Source organism: Dermochelys coriacea, chromosome 11 (genome assembly GCF_009764565.3).
Source record: "Dermochelys coriacea isolate rDerCor1 chromosome 11, rDerCor1.pri.v4, whole genome shotgun sequence".
Lineage (NCBI taxonomy): Eukaryota > Metazoa > Chordata > Testudines > Dermochelyidae > Dermochelys > Dermochelys coriacea.
The window spans coordinates 15,943,529-15,965,476 of NC_050078.2; the positions used below are offsets into that span (position 1 = coordinate 15,943,529).

The window sequence follows — 21,948 nt, forward strand, 5'->3', positions numbered from 1 at the left end:
TTACAGAAACTTAGACCAAAAGAAATGTTTCCACACATTTATTTTAAAAACTTCCGATGGAAAAACAGTTTTTTCCCCTCAACAATTAACATTTTCCTCTGCAGTATCTGAGAGGCAAATTTTGCAACAGTAGCAACTGAAAGTGAAAGTTACTATAAAGAAAAGTGAAACTGACTTATTAGCTGCTAGTTGTTCAATATGAGAAAAAAATTGAATCAATATTCAATAGTGACAAGTAAATGTGATTTTCATTGTTAGTAACAAAAATGTTTTTTTTGCAAAATACGTAAATAAATCTGTTTGCAACAAATGATTTTAAAATTGACAGTGTCCTCCTGCTATTTTTGTAAGTTACCTTTCCAAATATGCTCAGTCGGTTAGGATCTATGAATGGTTGTTTCAGTAATGACCTGTAAGAAAAAGAGAAAATGTTACATTCTGGAGAGTCATATGTGTGGAGTGGGTTATTTGTAGAAGTAAGAATTGTGATAAACTAAGTGAGAAACAGATTTTTAAGAGTTCAGAAAAGAACAATAAAAGGTGTATTTTTGTGAAGTCTTGCAGTTTGTTTTCAGATCCCTATACTACAGTACTTGTGTTTTGGCAATGATCAAAATTATGAATCCTCCCACAGAGGTAATTCATCAACCATGCTTTCAGAAGGATAATACAGTATAGAGAAGAGAGACTACAAATTTCAGGAAAACTTCAGTCTGCTTCTTAATAGCATCAAGAGAGAAAGAACTCTCAGGGCCACCCTGCATACCCACCCTGTGCACCCACAGAAACCAGATAAAAGACAGAGTAATGACTCTGAACTCATGAACGCAGAACTCTGATTTAGAAGGACTCTTAGAATTAAGATATGGAGCCAATTAGACGGCTTATTAGAGCTCCATGTCCCAAAGGAGGCCTCATTCATTCAGTTGGGAATGTGGCCATGGTCCCTTCCCCTCTCTGAAAATCTGCCAGTGTGTGGTAGCAAGGAAAGGGGGTTAGGGAGGCAGGGAGAAGCATGCTGCTCCTTTCAAGAGCCTGTGAGGCACCTTGTGAAGCTTTCGGTCTACATATGGAGGACAGAGTCCTTCCACTCAACATCTTTGCAACTCCACTCCTATTTCAGAGATGCAAAGCCATTTGACCTGTAGACAGTTAATGTTTTCATTGTCTTCAGGAATTACAGATGACTTTCAGAAATATAAAACATGTCATTCTAAAATTGTTCAAACAATACATGATCATACTTAGTACATGAATGTAGGTAATAATTCATCCATTTCTAAAATACAGTGAAATCAATGAGAGGAGTGGTCCCTTAATAAAAAGTGTTATAATATTTTTACATGTAAATATATAGTAGGGGCCTGATTCTCTTCTTACTTAAATTGGTAAAATCTGCAGTAACTCTGTTGCAGGCAATGGAGTTACTCATGCTAAGACTGATGATCAAGTGAGAGGATAATATCCCTTTGGCCAAATTCTACTTGCATTTACATTATTGTAATTCTGGTGATTTAGTGTAGTCACTCCAGATCTACAGTGATTTAAGTGAGAACAGAATCTGACCCTATATGTCTAAGACATTATATTTCACTTGTAATGAAGCACTGTATATCATGCCATGAGTCATTTTTCTAAGGAAGCTAGAAAAATATGTAAACTAGATTAGATTTCATATTTAGATTAGGCCCGGAAGGACAACTTTATCAAAGAGGAACATCAATCCAAAACATTTTTCCCTTTGATTTTTTATTCATTGAATCACACTTTGCAATGAAAAGCCTAATGTTTCGAAACGTGCTACTGCACTAAAGATAAGCATTTAACATATTTCATTCTGCAAAAGGAGACCAGTAATAGCTGGAAATTTTCAGTTAATTGTGTCTATTAATCAAAGTAAAAATGGATTAAAATAGAAGAAAAGTTTGCACATACGTACTCTACAGCTGCTATTTGGTCCTTCACTTCCACTGAACCTAAGCAACGATGGACTTCCTGTAGAATTTTAAGGCCTTGAAATCCACTCCCTCTGCCATCAAATCGAGCTATGATGACATTATCAGAGTTGACAAGCACTGAATCCCAGTCAACGTGAAACTTATCTGTAACCAACTGGCTGCCTGGAGCTTCATCACTGTAAATACCAGCACACCAGACACAAATACAGACTATTGACAATGTGATACACTTTGCAGTACTTCAGTATTTTATTTAACCTAGACAGCAGAGTTCAGTCAGTTTGTGCAACCCAGCTGAATTACTGTCAGCTTAATCTATACCATCACATTAACCGGTGCTGTTATCCCACATGGCAGCAGTAAGCAAAATAATTTGTTGAACTGCATAAAGCAAACCCAGTATGACTATAATGCCATGCAATACGTGGGATACTTGGATAATTTTTGCAGAAACAAGGTAGGAAAATGAACCACGTGCTTTACATAGAGTGATCCTGAAATTAACATTATGCCTTCTGGTTATTTGAATTCTGGAAATTCCATTTTGGAATTTGTTAAGATGATATAGAGTGACAAAAGTGAAAAATCATTATTGCAGCCTGATAACTGAACAAGAAATAAAATACTCTTTAGAATGATGTTTTCCTAGAAAACAAAAATACCTCCATTATCACATCCTGGAATGGATTTTTGTGAAGTAGACTGCAGAGGAGAATTAAGTACATTTTGGGGGAAATTATTTTTCACTGTCAATGTTTCTAGCAACAAAAGGATGCAGGCATGAATGGTAAGTTGTTTTTGTTGTTATTGTTTAGTCATAAAATAAAGATTTTACAGCAGAAAAGATAGAAAGGAATAGGAGAAAAGAGGTTTCTATGGGGGTGATAAGCATTTTTCATTGAAGGTAAGTTTCATTTCAATGAAGTTTCATTCCAATGAAAACAAAATGTCAGTTTTAAAAAGGAGCCTTGTCAATTTTTTTCCCCAAAGATAAACACAGAATAAGAAAGCAGGCTACCATGAAGTTGTAAAAAAAATGCAAAATGCCTCTGTGCAGACTGCATTTGCCAGTTGAATGCAAATTAAAATGTAAAAGTGTCTGTGCAGGCTGTATGGAAATTAGATTAGAGAGGGTCTATGGGAATATTCTAGGGTATAAGAAGGATGGAGGCAGAAATTGTTATTTTGCTGAAGAAATCTAAGCTTGGAAGAGTTGTACAAATAGGAAAAAAAACCCAACACAGCCCTTTCAATCACTGTTGTGTCATAGGCTCTGCTGGCTGATTATTCAATTTAATTTTTGCTGTGGGTAATAGACAGTTCAGCTGCAAGGTATGCTTTCAGAAAACTTGTTAATTAGCATGTATATGGTACATAAATCTGTTTTCAAATGTACATAGGATTTACCATATTTATGTAACTATAATTTCAGGAACTAAGTTTGTGATAAATTATTTTTAAATGGCATATCAATAAATTACCTTTGGGTTTTCATTCTTGTGTGTCTTGAGAAAACAATTTAATTTAGAAGAGAAAACTACAGCATATTTTTAAAAAAGGAGTTAACATACAATACTGCTAACTCTGAAACAATAAACATGAACCCCGCTTAATATCATATGAGCTGGGTGGGAAAAATACCACTGTCTTGGCAGGATTTCAGTTTCTTCATTAATTGAAGTACAAAAGCAACAGGCACTCAGAAGCTCTTCCAATTTATATTTAACATTTAGAATGGGCTTTCCAAAAGCGTTCAGTGTTGGTCTAGCTGCTCCCATGGAAGTTTTTCTATTGACTTCAATAGAATCAGATTTAGAGCAACGATGAGCTTTTAAGGAAACTATTACCCTAAATGTTCATAGTCAGATAACTGTCCATAAAAGCACTTGTCCAGCTAATTATGACTCTACATGCAGTTCTTCATTACTTTTGACTATTTCATAATTGCCCACCCAAACTTTCAAAAATCATGAGTCAGGCACCCAAAAAATCATGACTTAAAACCCATGAGATTAAAAATATGGATTCTTGGTTTTTGAGTTTTTAGATGCACATCGGTCACATTTAAAAGCTTTTCTCTGCCACCAACAGGCCTGAGATTCTCATATAATCATGACTTTCAAAAGCTGGGGCTTTAAGTTAAAAAAAATATTGTGAGATTCACGATAAAATTGTGAGTTCTAAAACTGCTCTTTTTTCTCCCTGAAGCTTGTTTTTTGGTAGAAAATGGCTGAGTTTTCTGAGCATCAAACTTTAAATCCCACATGTCTTGCAGTGCAGTTTTTGATGGGTTGCTTTGACATGTTAGTTTTGGTGTGTATTTCCCAGTTGTTAATTTATTTCAAGGATGTCTACATAGATAGTTTGTGATGGACACTTAGAGCCACTCCCACTACGGGATGTGGCCAGTGAAATCTATTTCTTATCGGTACATGCCCCCTACCCTCACGGGGGGCATGTGGCCTCCTCATGTGACCCTCTATGTGACTCCTCCCCACCCCGCCCCCAGCCTGGGGCCCCCAGACTCTCCCTGTCCCCTCCCCGTGATCCAATCCCCTTACCTGAGGGGGAGGGAGAGGGGATCTCTGTCCTCCTCCCGCTGTGCTGGAGACTTCAGAACCGCAGCAGTGAAAGGAGCAGAACGTGGGGCCACTGGGCAGCCCCATGCCCACAGCTCCTCTGACACAGCTATACTACCCCCAGCCTTTCCCCACAGGGTCCCCTCCATCCGTACAGCAGCCTCCTCGGAGGAGCTGCCGGTGTGGGGCCGCCTGGTGGCCCCATATTCTGCTCCTTTCCCCACTGCGGTTCCCAGGAGAGCCTTGTGGCTCAGGGCTGTCCTGAGAACCACAGTGGGGAAAGGAGCACAATGCCAGCAGCTCCTCCGGTGGCTGTACTACCTCAGCCTCACCCCACCCAACCCTGTCCTCTGATGGGGCTGTATCACCTCCAGCCCTGTCCCCAACTCTGTCCTCCGGGGGGGGGGGGGGTGCTGCTGTACAGACGGAGCCAAAGGAGACGCAGCTCTGTGGAAGGGCAGGGCTGGGGGTTCTGCTCCTTTCCCCACTGTGGTTCTGGGAGAGCCCTGAACCACAGGATCTCCTGGGAACCAGAGCAGGATAAGGAGCAGAACATGGGACTACAGGGCAGCCCCATGCCCGCAGCTCCTCCGGCGTAGCTGTCTTGCCTCCAACCTTGTCTTCTGGCAGGGCTGCTGTACAGACAGAGGAGACCCTGCGTGGGGGCGGTACAGCTGCGCTGGAGGATGTTCTGCTCCTCCTCCTTCTGGTATGCCATACCAGCTATAAATATCTTGCCGGTACGGCGGACCGTACCGTACTGCCCTACTTGTACTGATGGATGTGGCAAAACTCCCAATGGCATCAGTAGCGTCAGACAAGGGCTTTGGAGTCTCTAACTGCTTCTAACACAAATGACATTAATCATTTGGGCTGTAATTCACCCCTTTGCAGAGGGACAGGACATATCCTATGAATCATTTAAATCCCACTTATGCCCTTAAAACAGGGCTTAAGTGAGGCTTAAGTGGTGTGCCAGACCTTTACACAGGGGTGAATGCCATTATTGGAGCACAAGAATGGATTATGTTTTTTGTCCCTTTTCAAATCTTTTGCTATCAAATGTCTCTGGTTTTGACACGGATTGACTGTATCAAACCCCCAAGGGGTATGGTATGAAAAAGAAGTCTGCCGTAAGAGCCATTAACATGGACACACAATCTATTTCAATACAATGGGGAATGCAACATACATCACCTCTCTTGCCACACGATTTCTTGAATTCATGGACTTTTCCATCCATTGTAGCTACTCACATGCTGAAGTATATATAAAAGGACTATGGCAGACAGAAACTGCACCTAGCCAGTATGGAATCAGATCCATTATTGTACACTTCACAATTAGAGGTGGGCTTGAGCTGCAAAATTTGCATTGCAATCCAATCTTTCCCAAAGTGCAGCAGCATTTGGATCCAGGGTCTTGATTTATACCCATCTCTTCATACAATCAGCTTCTGTTCATTGTTAACCTGCTCATATGCAGCATGCTAATAATGCAGAAGTGGAGCACTGCAGAAGCACTCAGTATCTTCCACTGCTACACCTTTTTTACAGGATGCAGTGTCTCCCTTCCATGACCCCTACTGGCTGGTATGAAAAGGAGTAGTGAACAAAAACCCAGGGCCATGAGCGCAAGTCTCCTTGCATCCTATCTCACCTCAGCATGGGTAGACACAAGTGAATTCTCTAATAGGCAAAGCATTACACATATTTCACAGCCAGCAAAATCAAAACACACACACAGAAGGGCCATATCCAATTACATGCCTTTCTCTATGTTTTCTATGAATGTCATTTTGCAGCAGTGTTACTGTATTTTCAACAACGAAACAGGAGCAGTGGGATTCAAGTGGAGTTATCTAATAATTCTTAACTTTATTTTTTGTACTTGTACCGGAGCAGCATCTTATGAGTCTGCAGTGATAGCAAGGCTGAGAATGATTCAGAAACACTGCTGAAGTTTACCATTGAGGTGCCATTTAAATAGGCAGAAGCTATCAATAATATACCAATATCATTGACCTTAGTGGGTAATTTGTATGCCTCTTGCAATTCAGTCACATACACCTCAGACTGTCTGGAGAAAGAGGCAGCTCATCATATGTTTGGTCTATAACTGAAAGGAGAAGAATCTTTTCATCTGGAGTTAAAGCTAAAGCTTTGGCTCTCGTTAGAGCTTGGAGGGGAATATGTAGTTCTTATCACAGTGGCTGTTATTATTAATTAATATTATCATAGTGCCTGGTCAAGGACTTCCACAACACAGTACAAACTCCCTCCCAATACAAGCTCATGAATCTAGTGCACAATATGAAAAAGTATCATGATAGCAATATGAATTAGTGAGGGAAACTAGAGCTCAGCAGATAAATTCTATCTATGAAATTCAAAATTAAATCACTGGGAAAACAGTCTCTTTTGCAAATGGCAAAAATCCATTAAAGGAAAAAGAACATTTTGCAAAACTGACATGAAGAGAAAATTCACCACACACTCCTTTTTTGTGAGCAATTTCTCACATGGCCCTGCTACCAACCGCACCCTTCATCAACAGTATGAGATCAGATACCCATAACAATCCCAAGCAATGGTGTCACAGAATGTCAAGCACTCCCCCCATCCCCATTCATCTTCCCTGCTAGAGCCTATCATAGCTAAAAAGCAGACAATACATTTGCAACCATGCAAACCAATGCATTTCATCACTGGGGGAAAAACACCACCAGAAAAGATCACATTATCAGAATGGCATCATGTGATAGACTGAAATGAAATACAGCTAGTATTGCAAAAGCAACATGAATATTCTTTAAACAGCCATCAAAAATACTAAAGGCCAGATTGCGGCTTTTAAGCCACAGCTCTGAATACTGGAAATGCAGAGCTGCATCCGAGAAATGGAGGAAAGGTTGTGGTTCCATACTGTGCTGCTCCTAGCACTCAGGGAGGGAGATATCCTCATCCATTGCTTCCCTTGCTGTGCCATGCCTATTCGGGAGGTTTAGAGAAGATTGAGCCATGGACCATGTTCTCCCCATCCCATTTTTGGAGTCCTGGTCCCTGAAAAGGAGCAGCCTTTGCATTCCCCATAGCACACGACTGCTGTTGTCAGTGAAATAGCTGGGGAAAGCTTCTTCTTGTTTCTCAGCTCCCATATGGCCTATGTTGGGCAGTGGGAACTTACTAAATGTTTAGAAAAAGGAGAAACTCCCGGAAGACTAAAAAGAGCTAGTTTTTCACAAGACTTCCACAAAAAACACCACCAAAAGAGCAGAGAGTCATTTTCATTCCAAAGGGAAAAAGAATGAAAAAACTAATTGGCAGGAGAGCATGCAAAACACGTAAGAGTTATGTAGAGGGTTCATTTATAATGATCCCCCACAAAATTGACCTGCAGAATAACTTCAAATGTAGCCAGATGCAAAGGACTTCTGGGATGTCCTGCTTCTAAACACGGTGTAATAAAAAAGGTAGAATCTATCATACATTTTTATACTGCACCCTGTGGCAATGCACTGTTCTATCACTTGCAACAGACATCCTCTACAACAAATGAAGATTCCAGAAGAGAACCATTAATGCAAGAATGCTATCATGCTGAAGGTCTTAGAGAAATACCAATAGTTACATTTTACCTCCCTAAATTCCTGCTACATGTGTTATGGCATTCTTCTTCACCATTGTACCTGCCCTGTTAAAAAAATTGCCACTTTCCACCCTATGGTCTCATGCTGGTATCAGATCCATGTGACGCATAGACATGCTCAGTTGGCTTGAGTGAGGCCCACCTCTGACACCATTTCAATACTGGGTGGAGAGTTCCCTCTACATTACGGAGGTATAAGCAGACGTGTATAAAGTATACAACACTTCTAGGAGAGTTAAGATATTTGATGTCTACTTAGGAATATACAGCCTGATAATTTTTTTTCTCTGAGTTTAAAAATCTCTCTACTGGTTCAGTTTCACTATATCCACTTACAGTTTGTACAGTTTTAAATGACATTAAATAATGAATGCTGACATTTAAGATGCATTATCTTCAGATTTTGAAAGAATGAGGTTAATTATGTTCAAGAAGAAATAAAGAATGGTTATCACCTCTCATTTTATTACCCACATTAAATTCCTTAGTCTTTACTCCACTTAATCATTTCCTGTGTATTATGAAGGACTGGATCATCCAACTTTTTTAATGAGTAAGGTGAACCATAATGAAAAAAAAATAAAAAATCTGAAATTTAAACTTTGATCTTAATTATATAGGAAAGAGATAATAACCACACTTTAAAGCAATTATTGTACACCTCTCTAATCCATAGGCTACAGTGTATGTATTATATTTGAAGGCAACTGAGTGTGAAATCTATTAGTAGTTTAGGAGGAACAAACTGAAGAGTGGACAGTGTTAAATCGATTTAGTATTTTATGACCTATGCATCAGAATTCACAAAAGAGAAATAGGGCTAGCCAGAGGCAACCCGCTACTGTGTGAGGCCTGTTCATCTACTAGATAGCCTGGTGTTCTGACCACAATATAAATTTGAACAACAGTGCTTTGCACTTCTAATGGTCACAATACGCTTTACAGCCATTAAGGAATTAAGCTTCACACCTCCTTAGGATGAAGGTGAGTCTTACTGTAAGGAAATTTAGGCCCTGATCCTGGAACAGACTCTTTGAGGCTGGGCTCTGTGATGTGTGGAACCTAACTGAATTCAGTGGAATTCGGTGCAAGTTCAGGGGTTGGCCAGCACAGAGTCAGTTGCAGGACTGGGGCCTTAAACATGAAGGCCAAAAGTTTCAAACCTGGGTGCCTAAGTTTAGAAGTCTTATTTTAGGCACCCAAGTTTGGTCAGAGAAATTGAGTGATTTGACCAAAGTTGGACTGGAAGCCTGTGACAGCAGGAATAATACCCAGAGCTATGATTTTGGGATAGGAGTTTTACTGAGCCATTTACAGTACAAACAGAGCATAAAAGATGGTCCCTTCCCACAAAAGTTTACAATCTAATTCGGAGCCTCAGTCCAAAATACTTTTTTTCTGAGCCAGTAATGAAAGTCACAATACCAATAATAGCTGGATCAGGTACCAGGCATATGCATGACATGCAGAGCTATAAACCCCTGCAGAAATTATGGAGCTGCTTTGTAGAGACTGCTACAGCCCAATGGCTGAAGTAGAGTTTATGAGGGGGGCTTACATGCCACACACATCCTACCCAAGTAGTAAGGCTGTGAAGCATCAGCATCCTGTGTGCACTTAATTGTGCATCTAAACTTGCAGAAACCTTGGCCCCAGAGATACAATAAATCAGCCAATTCTTGCCTTCCCTCTCAACTGCTCCTTTCCCCATCCTTCTTTCCTCCCCCTTCTCCTAAATTCACTTGTATACTGCAATCCTGTTGACATGAACACTTTAAACTGATTTACATTTACAGAGAAAATATAATTCTACTGACATCTCAGTCATTTACACTGGATCAGAAGTCATTTGCTTTGCAAAGAAACAGATAGAAACAGATAACACTAACCATTGTTACTGAGGACTACAGTGAACGTTCCTTTTTTCCCTGTTCAATTCCCAGATGGCTTGGTAGTTAGATCACCCTTTTGAGACCATGGACAAGTGTGGCTGCTAAGCAGTATTAATCGTTCCTCTGGTGATCTACCACTAAAATAACCATTGTATGGACACTCCTAATATGTGTGCAGAAGGAACAAAGCGACCCTAAGTCAGTCACAGAAGTACCACTTTCAGAAGGTAGAATGTCTGGGAAATGACATCACACAATCAGCCAGTCAGTGTTACCTGAAACAGCCTGATGTCCTTCCTGGAAGTACAGTACTGCTTTTTGGAGGTGGTACTTCTGGTAATGAAAAGAAGCAAGATGCCAATTTTGAGGTTGTTTAGATGGACAAAATATCTAGTTTGCACACAGGCTTCCAACCACACCTTGCCTTAGAGACTGGAGCTATCCAAAGTCTCTATGAAACCCCTGGGCTCAGTCCTGCAATGGTCTCACAGACAGAATCTAAATTGACATCAACTGAAGTTCTGCATTCTCAGATCCCATTTGGGTCATCTCTAATTCTAAAAAGAGATTAATTTGGTGTCCTCAGTGTAGAGTTGTGGCAAGCTGGGCTGAGAAATATCACCTCTTTCTCTTCAGGTGGTGGGAGGGGTGAGCCACATTAAATGAGCTAGAGAAGGTCTTTCCTGTCAGATTTTCATTACCATCTAAAGGGATTTCTAAAATAACTTCTGTTAACACTAACTCTGAAAATTCAGCACTGCAAAAGATGGGGTTTCACTGAACAGAAGCAGAAATTCAATATTCCAGAAGTAGAAAAACCAAAAATTTGTATTTGTCACTAAGGTCCTTTCCCTCCCATTTGCAAGCACCACAAAATAATCACTTTATAGGCATAACTTTCTGGTCACATTAAGGTATCACTGACAGCCTGTTCACTGGAGACCTAATACCATGCAAATCTGGAACTCCAACCCTGCCTCCGTACCACACTTGGGTGCTGAAACTTCTGCAAAAAAAAAAAAAATTTTAAAACTCTCTCCAGACATATATGTAAATAATGCTCAGTCATAGTAGCACCTTCTCTTTTGCCTTCCTCAAATTTGTATTAACTTGTAGCACAAGAATTGAATATATGTTGAAGAATATTTATTTACTCAGCTTTTTGTAAGTCACTTTTTAAGCAAATTACATGAAAGTCCCTGAGTTCCCTTATTTACAGAAAAAAAAGTTTTTGCCATGGCATATGATACCAATTACGCTGGTGTCAAATGAGTTTATCCCTTGGCTCCAAAGAACAACTGCCTATAATATAAATGTGCTCAATCATATGCACTAGCAAGTATACACACACACTCTCTCTCTCTCTAATGTCTATCCTCTCCTCTCTGAAGGAGAGGTCACATTTTACATCAGCCATTAAAAAAGATGCACCCACTAGTCTAACTGAAAGATAGTCCAGGAGCCCAGTTTTCAAATGTAGGCACTTAAATGGAATGTCCAAATGACATATTGGGCATTGAAATCAGCACTTACTGCCTGTTTACCTACTAATGCATAAGAACCGACCTGAATGCTCAAGTGCAGGAATTCTGGTCAACTTATTTAGGGGCTCATGCTTGCAAATTAGGCCTTGTACATATAACTATACGTATCTTTGGAGATTTTCATTATGCAGAAGATACTAGTTTAATGTATCCTGTCCTAGTGTTCATCAGGGATTACATTTTCAATATGCTGCATAGGGATTTAGCTGTGTACCCCTCCATTCATTTTAACGGGAGTCACATTGTTAATTCCCTACACACAGTACTGATGGAAAATCTATCCCAAGACTGTAAATGATACAAGGCTGTAAATGCTGTATGCAAGTGGTATAATACAGGCATTAGACATATGGCTTCCATGTTTGTTAACCAGAATTTGAAACCCAGTCTGTGAGGCTCCAAGGGAGAATATATATCTAGGGTACTGAAAACATCAGGATGGATTCCAGAGTCGGAGTGTCCTAACATGACTCCTATTTACCAATGATGAATTAGTTAGTAACCACTGAGATGTGAGAAAAACAAATATGGCTAATTAGAAATACAGGGACAAATTATGTCTGCTCCAGCGTGGTCATATGGAGAGAGGAGAGTGTGTGTACTAATGACAGGTTTCAGAGTAGCAGCCGTGTTAGTCTGTATTTGCAAAAAGAAAAGGAGTACTTGTAACACCTTAGAGACTAACAAATTTATTAGAGCATAAGCTTTCATGAATGCATCCGATGAAGTGAGCTGTAGCTCACGAAAGCTTATGCTCTAATAAATTTGTTAGTTTCTAAGGTGCCACAAGTACTCCTTTTCTTTTTGTGTGTACTAAGAATCCCTGCCTTAGCTCTCCAGCATATAACACTACAGCCTTAACACTATAGCCCTCACTCCCTGGGCAAAAATGGAGGTTGGCTATTGCTGATAGAGGTATTGATCACCGCTGACATATCAGGGTGGATTGGAGGTGTGATCATGGCCCCGCTTCCCTCCCCATGCGCACACGTCCTGTGAACGAGTAAGCAGAAGGAGGCTGGTTCTGAAAGAAACATAGCTACTTTATTTCTATAGTATGGGCTGCCAGCGAGTGCATCTGTCCTCCCATAGTCTTTCCACTGACTTTGGTGGGCAGTGAATCAAGCCCATAATGTTTCCAGCCACAGGTGCACCAGTGTTTTATCTTCTCTCTGCTATTCCCAAAGCAGTGGGGCTCTAGAAGTCTTAACTGACTTCTAGGCAGTAGCTATTTCCATCAGTGACAGAAGAAAAAGTTATACAAAAAAACGTACAGTATCTCTGGTGATGTAAACAGGCATGGCTCCATTGAAGCCAGTAGAGCTACTTGAGATTACACCAGGTGAAGATCTGGCCCCTTACATATAGCTATCGATAACTTTAACCATGTTTATATTGACAAGCTCACAAAACAGTGTTTTTATTAGACAAGACAGAAAACAGCATCTTCCTGATAACAAAGCTTTTAGTTTACCAACTCAAAAGCTGTGTTATAGGGAAAGTGATATTTTATTACACTCACTCCCCCCACACATATATTTTACAACTGAAAATACAGAAATAAATCCTCTCTTTATATTCCCATTTACCTACTTTTATTATTTGTAGTGACCCTAAATAGATACTTACATTATTAACAGAACAGCATACTGGTTTCGATCTGTGAAATCCTTTGGAAATGACAACTGTAAAGGAAGTTCTTTTAAGAAAAGAGAAAACCATTAAAGGCAGGTAGTTACAAGATCCAAAATAGTAAGATTTGAAGAAAGTTTTTTCTGTGTTAAAGGAACATTTTGCTAAAATTACCATAATCCTCAATGTGAACCATTTTAATTTCTGTCCGGAAAATCTTTTTCTTTAAAATAGTTTCTTTCAACACAGCATTATTTTCCAATATGTAAAATTCTGCAGGAAACAAACAGGAGGAATCAGGGTGGAAAAGATACAATGAATCACCATACAAGAGAGAAATCAAGATACCAATAATTAAAGAAAAAGAGACAAATATACAATGTTAAAACTTTTTATAGTTTCTTTCTTTAAACAAGTTTTATAGTGCACCTACTTTGGAACTCAAAAGCCAAACTACCAGCTTAATTCACAATGTGCAAGGGGAGTATTAATGATTTTGTATTCTCTGTTCTGGCTTCAACAAGTTTTGTCTTCATTAAATATCAAGGGCTAAATTTTGCCTTGTGGTGCATGGCAGGTGGTAGGAGGAAAGAGCAATACCCTCACTACCCACTCCATTTAGGAGCCAGGCACAATACAGATATTAACATACCTGACACACAATGGGAGCGTGGATGGCTGTACAGGAGATGCTACTATGCTGAACAATGCTCTGTGTTTACAAGAAGACAGGCGTACAATCCTTGCCAAAATGGATGCCTGACAGTAAGAAGTGGGATAGGACTGAGAGAGCACATGATGCACCTATCACCAGCGGGAGTAAGGAGCTTGCTATCCTTAGCACCTGTCTATCCAGTGCAAGAAAATGACCCAGAACACTTTTACTTGGTCACTACCTTTCTGTATTCCTCCCTCTCCCACACTTCACTGAGGAGCCAGGGAACAGTTTGGCTTAAAAGCCAAAGCCAGATTTGAAACAGATTTGAAACTCTTTTGAATTTGGGTGAAAGATCCTACTGTTCTTTTTTATTCTCCAATCTCACTCCCTTAATGTGGATTTTTGAAATCATATATCCTCATTTAAGGCAACAATGGATAATCTAACTACAATGTTAATTCTGGGCAGTAAACCAAAATGTTATAATTATAGCGTTAGGATATAATAATTTGAAGTAATCTTTAATCACACTCTTATTCTTTTATTAATAGAGGGGGATTATCTAATCTTTCACTGAAACATTATAAATAAATAGTATCTCATTACTGGGTTTTTGTTTTTGTTGTTGTTGTTAACGGTAAGCACTCTCTCTCTAGACCTACTGCCTTGTCTTCTTTCCATAATGTTCTACGTAAATTCCACTCACATTTCTGCTTTGTTTCTTCACAAATGGGAATTTTAGAAACAAATCACAAAGAGCCAAAATCTACTCTCATAAATACTGAGCAGCTCCAGAAAAGTTAATGAATTTACAAAGTATCAGAGAGGTACTAAGTATCAGAGGCCGTCTTAGTCTGTATCCACAATAACAACAAGGAGTCTGGTGGCACCTTAAAGACTAACAGATTTATTTGGGCATAAGATTTTGTGGGTAAAAAACCCCACTTCTTCAGATGCACTGAGTGATATACTTAGCCCCTGGATCACTTTTAGGGTTTCTGCAGTATAGAGCTTGACAACTGCAATAAACAGTAATATTGAACATATGAAGGAGAAAGGGCAGTTGTTAGCTTTTCCTTAATTAAGTGGATTAGGATAGTTATCAACATGCTGTAACTCTATTATGTATTTCAAAGGTCTGATCGGTATGACATTTTGAAGATGCAGGGCCAGAGCCTCTCCTGTAGCTGAGCTGTGCTTGGCCCAGACTAGAGGAGGGTGGACAAAGATGGCTTCTTGCCACCTTTGTAGCCCTGGGATCTGGGAAATAATGTGCACCGGCCTGGACCTTCTGCACAAGTTTAGAACATCTTGAGGCTGGTTTAACTAGTGCCAGGTGCCTGTGCTGTAGATTGCCAGGGAGGAGGAATGCTGGGTGGGACTGGAGGGATTGGCAATAATTGCTGCTATGGTGGTCCTACACTTCCTGATGTTTGTGGCTTGTTTGCTGCTCCCTGGCTGCTTGGCTGCTCTGACAATGCAAAGGTCCATAGCAGACAGCATAATTAGCAACATCTGAAATGTGGAGGTAATGGACCTGATCTCACAAAACTCAATTCTTGGAATTCCTATTTAAAATATGAGTGAAGGCACTCTGGATTTGCACCAGTATACTCAGAGCAGTATTTGATTCATTGTATGCAAGTTAAATTTGATGATCAGCCCTGGGAGGTCTGTACTTTAATCCAGAATAATTGGATTATAACTTTAAAAACATTTTTAAGACTACAGAAGACATGCCATACTAGAAACATAATTTACATAGTGAGTGAAAGGGATGAAGAACATCCTGCCACCTAATTAACTCAAGTGTAAATAGTAGATGAAAGATATGCATCTAGCCTAACATGTAACTGAGAAATCCTGGGAATGTTCTAGTCACTTGATTAATTTTTTCTCTTATCACTTCCAGCCATGTTTATTGCTAGAATGTAATTAAGACAGGTTTATGGAAATGAATTGCATATTTTTTTTCTTTTACTTATGTTAAAACAAAGATTATAATAAGGAATTTCTGTGGAATGGTGCTTACTTACTTCCAGGGTTACTTGTAGTGTGCACGCTAACAACTGGAACGCCTGGCCCTATTTTTGTAAAGGGAGAAAAGTACAAATAATAATTAAAGTAGAAACTGTTTACGAGTTGCTCTGAACTTCAACAAATAGCAAAGATCGCAATAGTTGAAGGAAGGTGAACACAGAGATGACAATAATCACTTTGTGATGCAAATCTACAAAAGTAAAAAAAAGCAGTAAAAATACCATATAATTCCAAAGAGTTCCATAATTAAGGAACTCTTTTGGTATCTTTTTTCTAGGTATCACAGTTAAATGCAGGTTTAACATATTAAACTATTATTTACTATATTGCAGTAGTATCTAAGGTCAGAAAGTACCAGGACATGTACCCCATTTTAGTAAATGCTGTATAAACACACAGGAAGACATGGGACCAAATTCTGCTGTCAATTAGACTGGTGTTGAACTCAGGCAGCTTCACTGACTTAAATTACTCATGATCTTGAGTGGTGTAATTGACAGAAGAATCTGATCTGCAGTCCCTTCTCTGAAGAGTATACAGGCTAAAAAGACAAAGAGATAAAAAAGGATGAAAAGGGAACAATGGTTTTAACCACTGCACATGACATATTTGTCTAAAAGATATATTCTGAAACAGGAAAGAGACAAAAAAGAAGGTGAGAAGTTGAGAAATGGAAGTCAGACGATTTAGGTTCTCTTCTTGGATTTGCTAATAACTTCCTGTGGGACTTTGGGCAATTTACTAAAACAAAACAAAACCCAACCAACCAACCAAAAATTCAGAAAAGAATCTAAATGTTTAGTATTTTTTAAAATAAAGCATTTTGATTTTTTCATTTGAAATGACTTTTAGTTTCAAAATTTATTTCAATTTTATTTTAAAATTAAAATATCTCTTAAAGAGCTCACAAACTAAGATGTTTTGTTTGATCTGAAATTTTTATTATTATTATTATTTATAATATTATTATTTATTATTTATTATTATTATTATTATTATTTTTACTTTTCAGTTTTCCAAAAATTAGAAAAAGTTTCATTTCGGATTGACCTAAATGATTATTTCTCTCCACTTTTCTGGTACTGCAAGCGAATATAAAAATCAGGTTTTTTTTCATCACTCGACAAATAGCACCACAGGAAAGCTTATAAACAAATAAACACAAGGAAAGTCTGACAGGATACCAGCTCAACACTAGTTCTAGCAAATTGGGAATTAATTCTTCACTCAAGTCTCTGGAGATGCTTGAGAGATGAAAAGGGATGGGATAATGAGACAGTGCTACTGACTGCGGGCAAACAGGAAGGAGAAGTTAGACTATAAAACGTGCTCACAGGCGAACAGAAGGTGAAAGAACTGAAGCTTGAAGGATCAAGCTGACCAGCAGACCCCAAAGAGTTTAGCAGAGATGTGTTTTGTTGCAGCTTTAAGCAGGGCCTATTGTTTGTTTTAAAACGTGTGTATGTGTTAGGGGGGAGGGAGGTATTTGTCTGTTCAAGTTGGTTTACCTCAAACTCTTGTAAGTAAACAAGAGAAAAGCTTCTGTTGCTGGACTGTGCTTCTGACTCTGACATCTTAGAAATGTTGTGCCCCCAATACAGTAATTTTGAACTACTCTAGTGGTCCCATGGGGCCATACTGCTGCCATAACTAGGCTGCTGTAGATTCCCAGGTGGAGTATAAAAGATTGTACTCCATCTTCACATAGGGATTATGCTGGGAATATACCTAGAGAAGAGGCATGTGTGATCCCAGGGCAGCAGCTCTAATTTATATTGGGGATAGGGAAAAACAAAGGTGGTGTGTAGCCATCTCTGCACCTCCCCAGCCGCCTTGGGGCTTGCACCAAGTGCAGGGACATGCTCAACGTTTGAGCTCATAGGGCCTGATCTTCAGACATGCTAAGCATCCATAGATCCCATCAATCTTCAGTGGAGATATGGGATCTCTCTATTTCTAAAAGTCAGACCCCTAATGACCAGTCCTATTGCTAGTATAGTGAATGTCAAAGCTGGGAGCAGAATTAAGGTCATTCTTATTTCAAATGTACAAATAAACAATTCCGCATTAAATTCATTTTACTAAAACATAATAAGAACAAAAGCTACAGAGCCCAGCACCTCCTTGCACCTTGCTGGGGCAGTGGTTCAGTACTGACTCCAAAGTAAGAAACCCTTTGCTGACTTGCCCATACCACTTCCTTCAGCACCCAGGGATTGTCTAGATTGTCTCCCAGTCAAGAACTAATCAGGGTGAATCCTGCTTCAACCATATGTTTTCTCTGTAATGCTTTTATCTTAAGAATAAAATAGGCTTTCATAAAAAGAACTGGGTGGTAAGTTCTAACTGTTGAAATTACTCTAGTACTGGTTTCCAAGGAGAAAGCAAACAAGTATGCTTGGGCATTCTGTCTCTGTTGAGAATAACACAGTGAAGACAGGGAACTGTGCAGCCTGGAAATACTCTGGCCAGAGGGAGTAAGGCTTCAGTCTCCACTCAAGAAAGGCAATGGGTGCGAACTGGAAACCTGAGAGTGAATGCCCTTGCTAGACCACTGAGGGGAAACACAAGTGCAATTGCCTTGAACAATGACCATGTGTGTTTGTTTATTGACAGGTATCTTAATGAAAATACCCCTTATTTTAGTCACTATGCATTTTTTTCTATTTGTATTAATATATTCTATTTTCAAACCTAATGGATTTTTTTTTTGTGAAACAGAAATACAGTTGCAGAGAGAAGTAGATGTACAGGCAAAGACATGGACTGTTCATGTATTGCTAGATGGCTGTTTTCCATCATTTTCTAGCTTATACATTTTTGCAAAAATGATTTTAGGTTCCATACCTCCAATGTGCTCTGCACAGGGGAAGCCTGTGTCTGCATGGACTTAGCAATTGAGCTTGTTCCTAGATTAGGGACTAAATCACTACCCAGAAGAAGATATTAATATTTGACATACACAAATAAAGCACTACTTTAAACAATTTTTACTGTGAACAATATATTTGACTTACCTTTACAATGTAGTAAAAAATTCTTGTTCATGGGACTAAACTTTGCACTGAAGTATGTGCACTGATCTTCCATGAAGTCGCATGAAAGACACTGGCGGTTCAGTAATCCAACAGTTGATACACTGAGAACAAAATTAGTTACAAACATCAGAAAAGATTTATTTGATAATATAACAAACTCATGAAGTGATGCCAAAGGCCCACCAGACATTAGGTTTTTTTCCCTGATCTCTACTCTTCTCTTGCTAATTTTTTTTTTTGCTAGTTTTGCACCAAATATGACATGCTGTTGGTTGCTCCATTAAGCTACAATCCTACAAGCTGTTCTCTGAGGGAGGTCTTCTAAACCCGCATGAAACACCTTACAGGACTGAGACCTTAATTATTAAAGGTACCCTTGGGAGTGAGAATAAAAGTAAAAAATTAATGAGAATTAGGGAGCAGTAGCTTTTAGAACTGGGGTTTCTGCATGGGTCAGGCAGTCTGCCCACAAATTTTACACGGAAGGATTGGGGCTTTTGTAAATATAATTTTAGCCACATTGAAAAAGCTTTCTATACAGTATACCTGTCTGAAGAATACATGTGTATTACACCATTGCATTTAGAGTTCACCAAATTTTTAATTTTATATTATATTCACATAAATATGATTGGCAATTTTTGAGCATAAAGTAGTATTTTACACCTACATTGCACTCATTTTGCTCAAGTGCAGATGACTAAACAAGCTGCGAGACAGCAGGAGGTCAGACACACAGAATCTCTTTCTGGTTTATAGTACCTGTGTTAGGGCTATTGTAAATATTTCTCTGAGTATTACTTACCTATGTAACTGTCTTCCTCTTGGGGAATCTTCGGTGCTTAAAAAATAACTGCCCAAGAAAGACAAATAAAATTAAACTCTTTTCTGAAAACTCTCTGATCCATGTAATGTTAGGAAGAACTTTCAACATGAAGCCCAAATCCATGCAAAGCCCATTATGCAACAAATAGAGCTGGGTGAAATTTTTTACACTTTTTTTGTGTGAAATGTTTTACAAACTCATGTTGGTTTCGCTGAATCGTTTCAGTAAAAAAAAAATTCTGAAAAAGTAAAAACATTTCAATTTTTCAGTTCAAAATGACTTTTTGTTTCAAATTTTCCTTTAATTTTATTTGAAAAAATAATTTAAAAGGTTTAAAAAATGCTGGAAATAAAAATGACTCATTTCAATTCAGATCAAACAAAATGCTTCTCCCTGATCTTTTCGCATCATTGACCATTTCAAAAAATGTTTTCAGTTTGAACCAAAGTATTTTTGGTTTTCTAAATTTTCAATGAGCCCCAAAAAATCCATTATTCACCCAGCTTAAATTACAAATGTGCAGATAGCTTTACATACCCAGGTTGGAAAGGTTATTATCTCCACGCTGTAGTTTAATTCCTTTTATTTAATCAACAGAATGAGTCAGTAGATGGCACAGCATATCTCCATTAGTTTTTCAAAAAAGATACTTGCATTACTTTGGCAGATCAAATATATGAAACTGCTCTTTGTACTCTGGTTATAATTTATGGCAGTGCTTTGCAAATGAAAAAAATATTGTTACTTAATTGTATATGCACTATTTCCAGTTAAATTAATTCTATCTCAATAATTCAGAGATATTTTACCTGCAGACAAAGAACACTAATACTCACATCTTTTGAGTATTTTCATCATATGCCAGGATTTTGATAACTTCCCAGTTTCCTGATGTCAGGTGTCTCACACTGATTTGTTCAGTTTTAGCCTGCAGAGAAATGGTAAGTATTGACTTTCATCTTACTACTTATGTTTTTCTTTACCTAACATGATTGTCAGAACACATCATTACTGATTTACAGCTTTTTAATCTTTTAATGTACAACATAACTCACTTAAACCACAAAACCCACATACACTGAAAGGCATTGACTGTAAGGATCCTTTCTCCCTCAATATTAATTTTTCCAAAGGTAGTAAAATCATGTCAGTTTCCATTGCAATATTTGTTTTCAATTAATCATACACAATATCGACAATAGAGGTTCTATATTTTATCTAGGTTGGCATATATTTAATTTTGGTGCAAGTTTGATTTCAGCTAGAGGCTATCACAATACATGCTGAAATTTTCACTATATTAAAAAAAAACTTTAAACTAACAAATAAGTGTTTTTCTTCCAGAAATGAGAATAAAGGTGCAAAAGATCAAAGCCAGATCTTTAGTGCAGCAATTCACAGCAGCTGAGGATTTGACCCCAAAGCTGCAAGGAGCTAAACATAAATATCACCTGTGTTTCTTGAAGATTTGCTTGTCCTTTACTAGCTGGAGTGCACAAAGAGGCATAGACTGACCCTATGCATTCAAAGTGCTGTACAAACATTAGCCAGTTACTGCAGAAAATTTACTGTTTGTTTGCACAGAGCAGAGCATAATGGGACCCTGACCTCATCTAGGCCTCTAGGCATTAACACAATATAAAATAAATAACACCAATACTACCACCATCCTGTGAGGTAGGCAGATAGGTGTTTTAATCCCCTTTGTTGTTAACCTGCTAGGAGTCAAGGCAGAGCTGAATGTGGTCCCTAGAGTCCACCTGTTATATTTGCCATTTAAACTATTAGAGCCTAAACTTCCAGTCATTAGAATTACAGTGTCTTGACCATTGAGAAAATAAAAGACTGCTTGGGAAAGAATTGTATGGCGAGTGTAAGGTATTACAGTAGTTCCTAGAGGCCCCATCTGAGGTCAGGGCCCATTGTGTGAAATATTCCATTAAAATGGGGGTACTGATGTTAGTTGGGGCATCTAGAAACTATTGAAATGAGTGAGTGAGTCTAAGCATCTCTCTGCTTAGATGGTAGAGGCTAGAGGACTCTTCATTTATAACAAAGTTCCATCCAGGGCAGCACTGAAGCGAATTTTTAAGTTCTGAAATCACAGATTCCAAAATAAGCTGTGGTTTACAT

At 38.7% G+C, this 21,948-nt stretch overlaps 1 protein-coding gene across 2 annotated transcripts in view; it reads right to left on the reverse strand.

The window, feature by feature from the left end:
* DPP10 (dipeptidyl peptidase like 10) overlaps nt 1-21,948 on the reverse strand; it is a 436,765-nt gene that overhangs the window by 11,352 nt on the left and 403,465 nt on the right. Inside the window, exons 14-23 of one of the 2 annotated variants that reach the window (XM_043505016.1) lie at nt 20,652-20,743; nt 19,795-19,842; nt 18,969-19,090; nt 15,948-15,995; nt 13,428-13,526; nt 13,251-13,320; nt 11,028-11,083; nt 10,353-10,410; nt 1,940-2,134; nt 356-410 (exon numbers count right to left, since the gene is read on the reverse strand). In XM_043505016.1, the coding sequence (XP_043360951.1) occupies nt 356-410; nt 1,940-2,134; nt 10,353-10,410; nt 11,028-11,083; nt 13,251-13,320; nt 13,428-13,526; nt 15,948-15,995; nt 18,969-19,090; nt 19,795-19,842; nt 20,652-20,743 (843 nt within the window). The remainder of the gene's footprint in view (nt 1-355; nt 411-1,939; nt 2,135-10,352; nt 10,411-11,027; nt 11,084-13,250; nt 13,321-13,427; nt 13,527-15,947; nt 15,996-18,968; nt 19,091-19,794; nt 19,843-20,651; nt 20,744-21,948) is intronic. The other variant, XM_038422353.2, reaches the window with a different exon arrangement.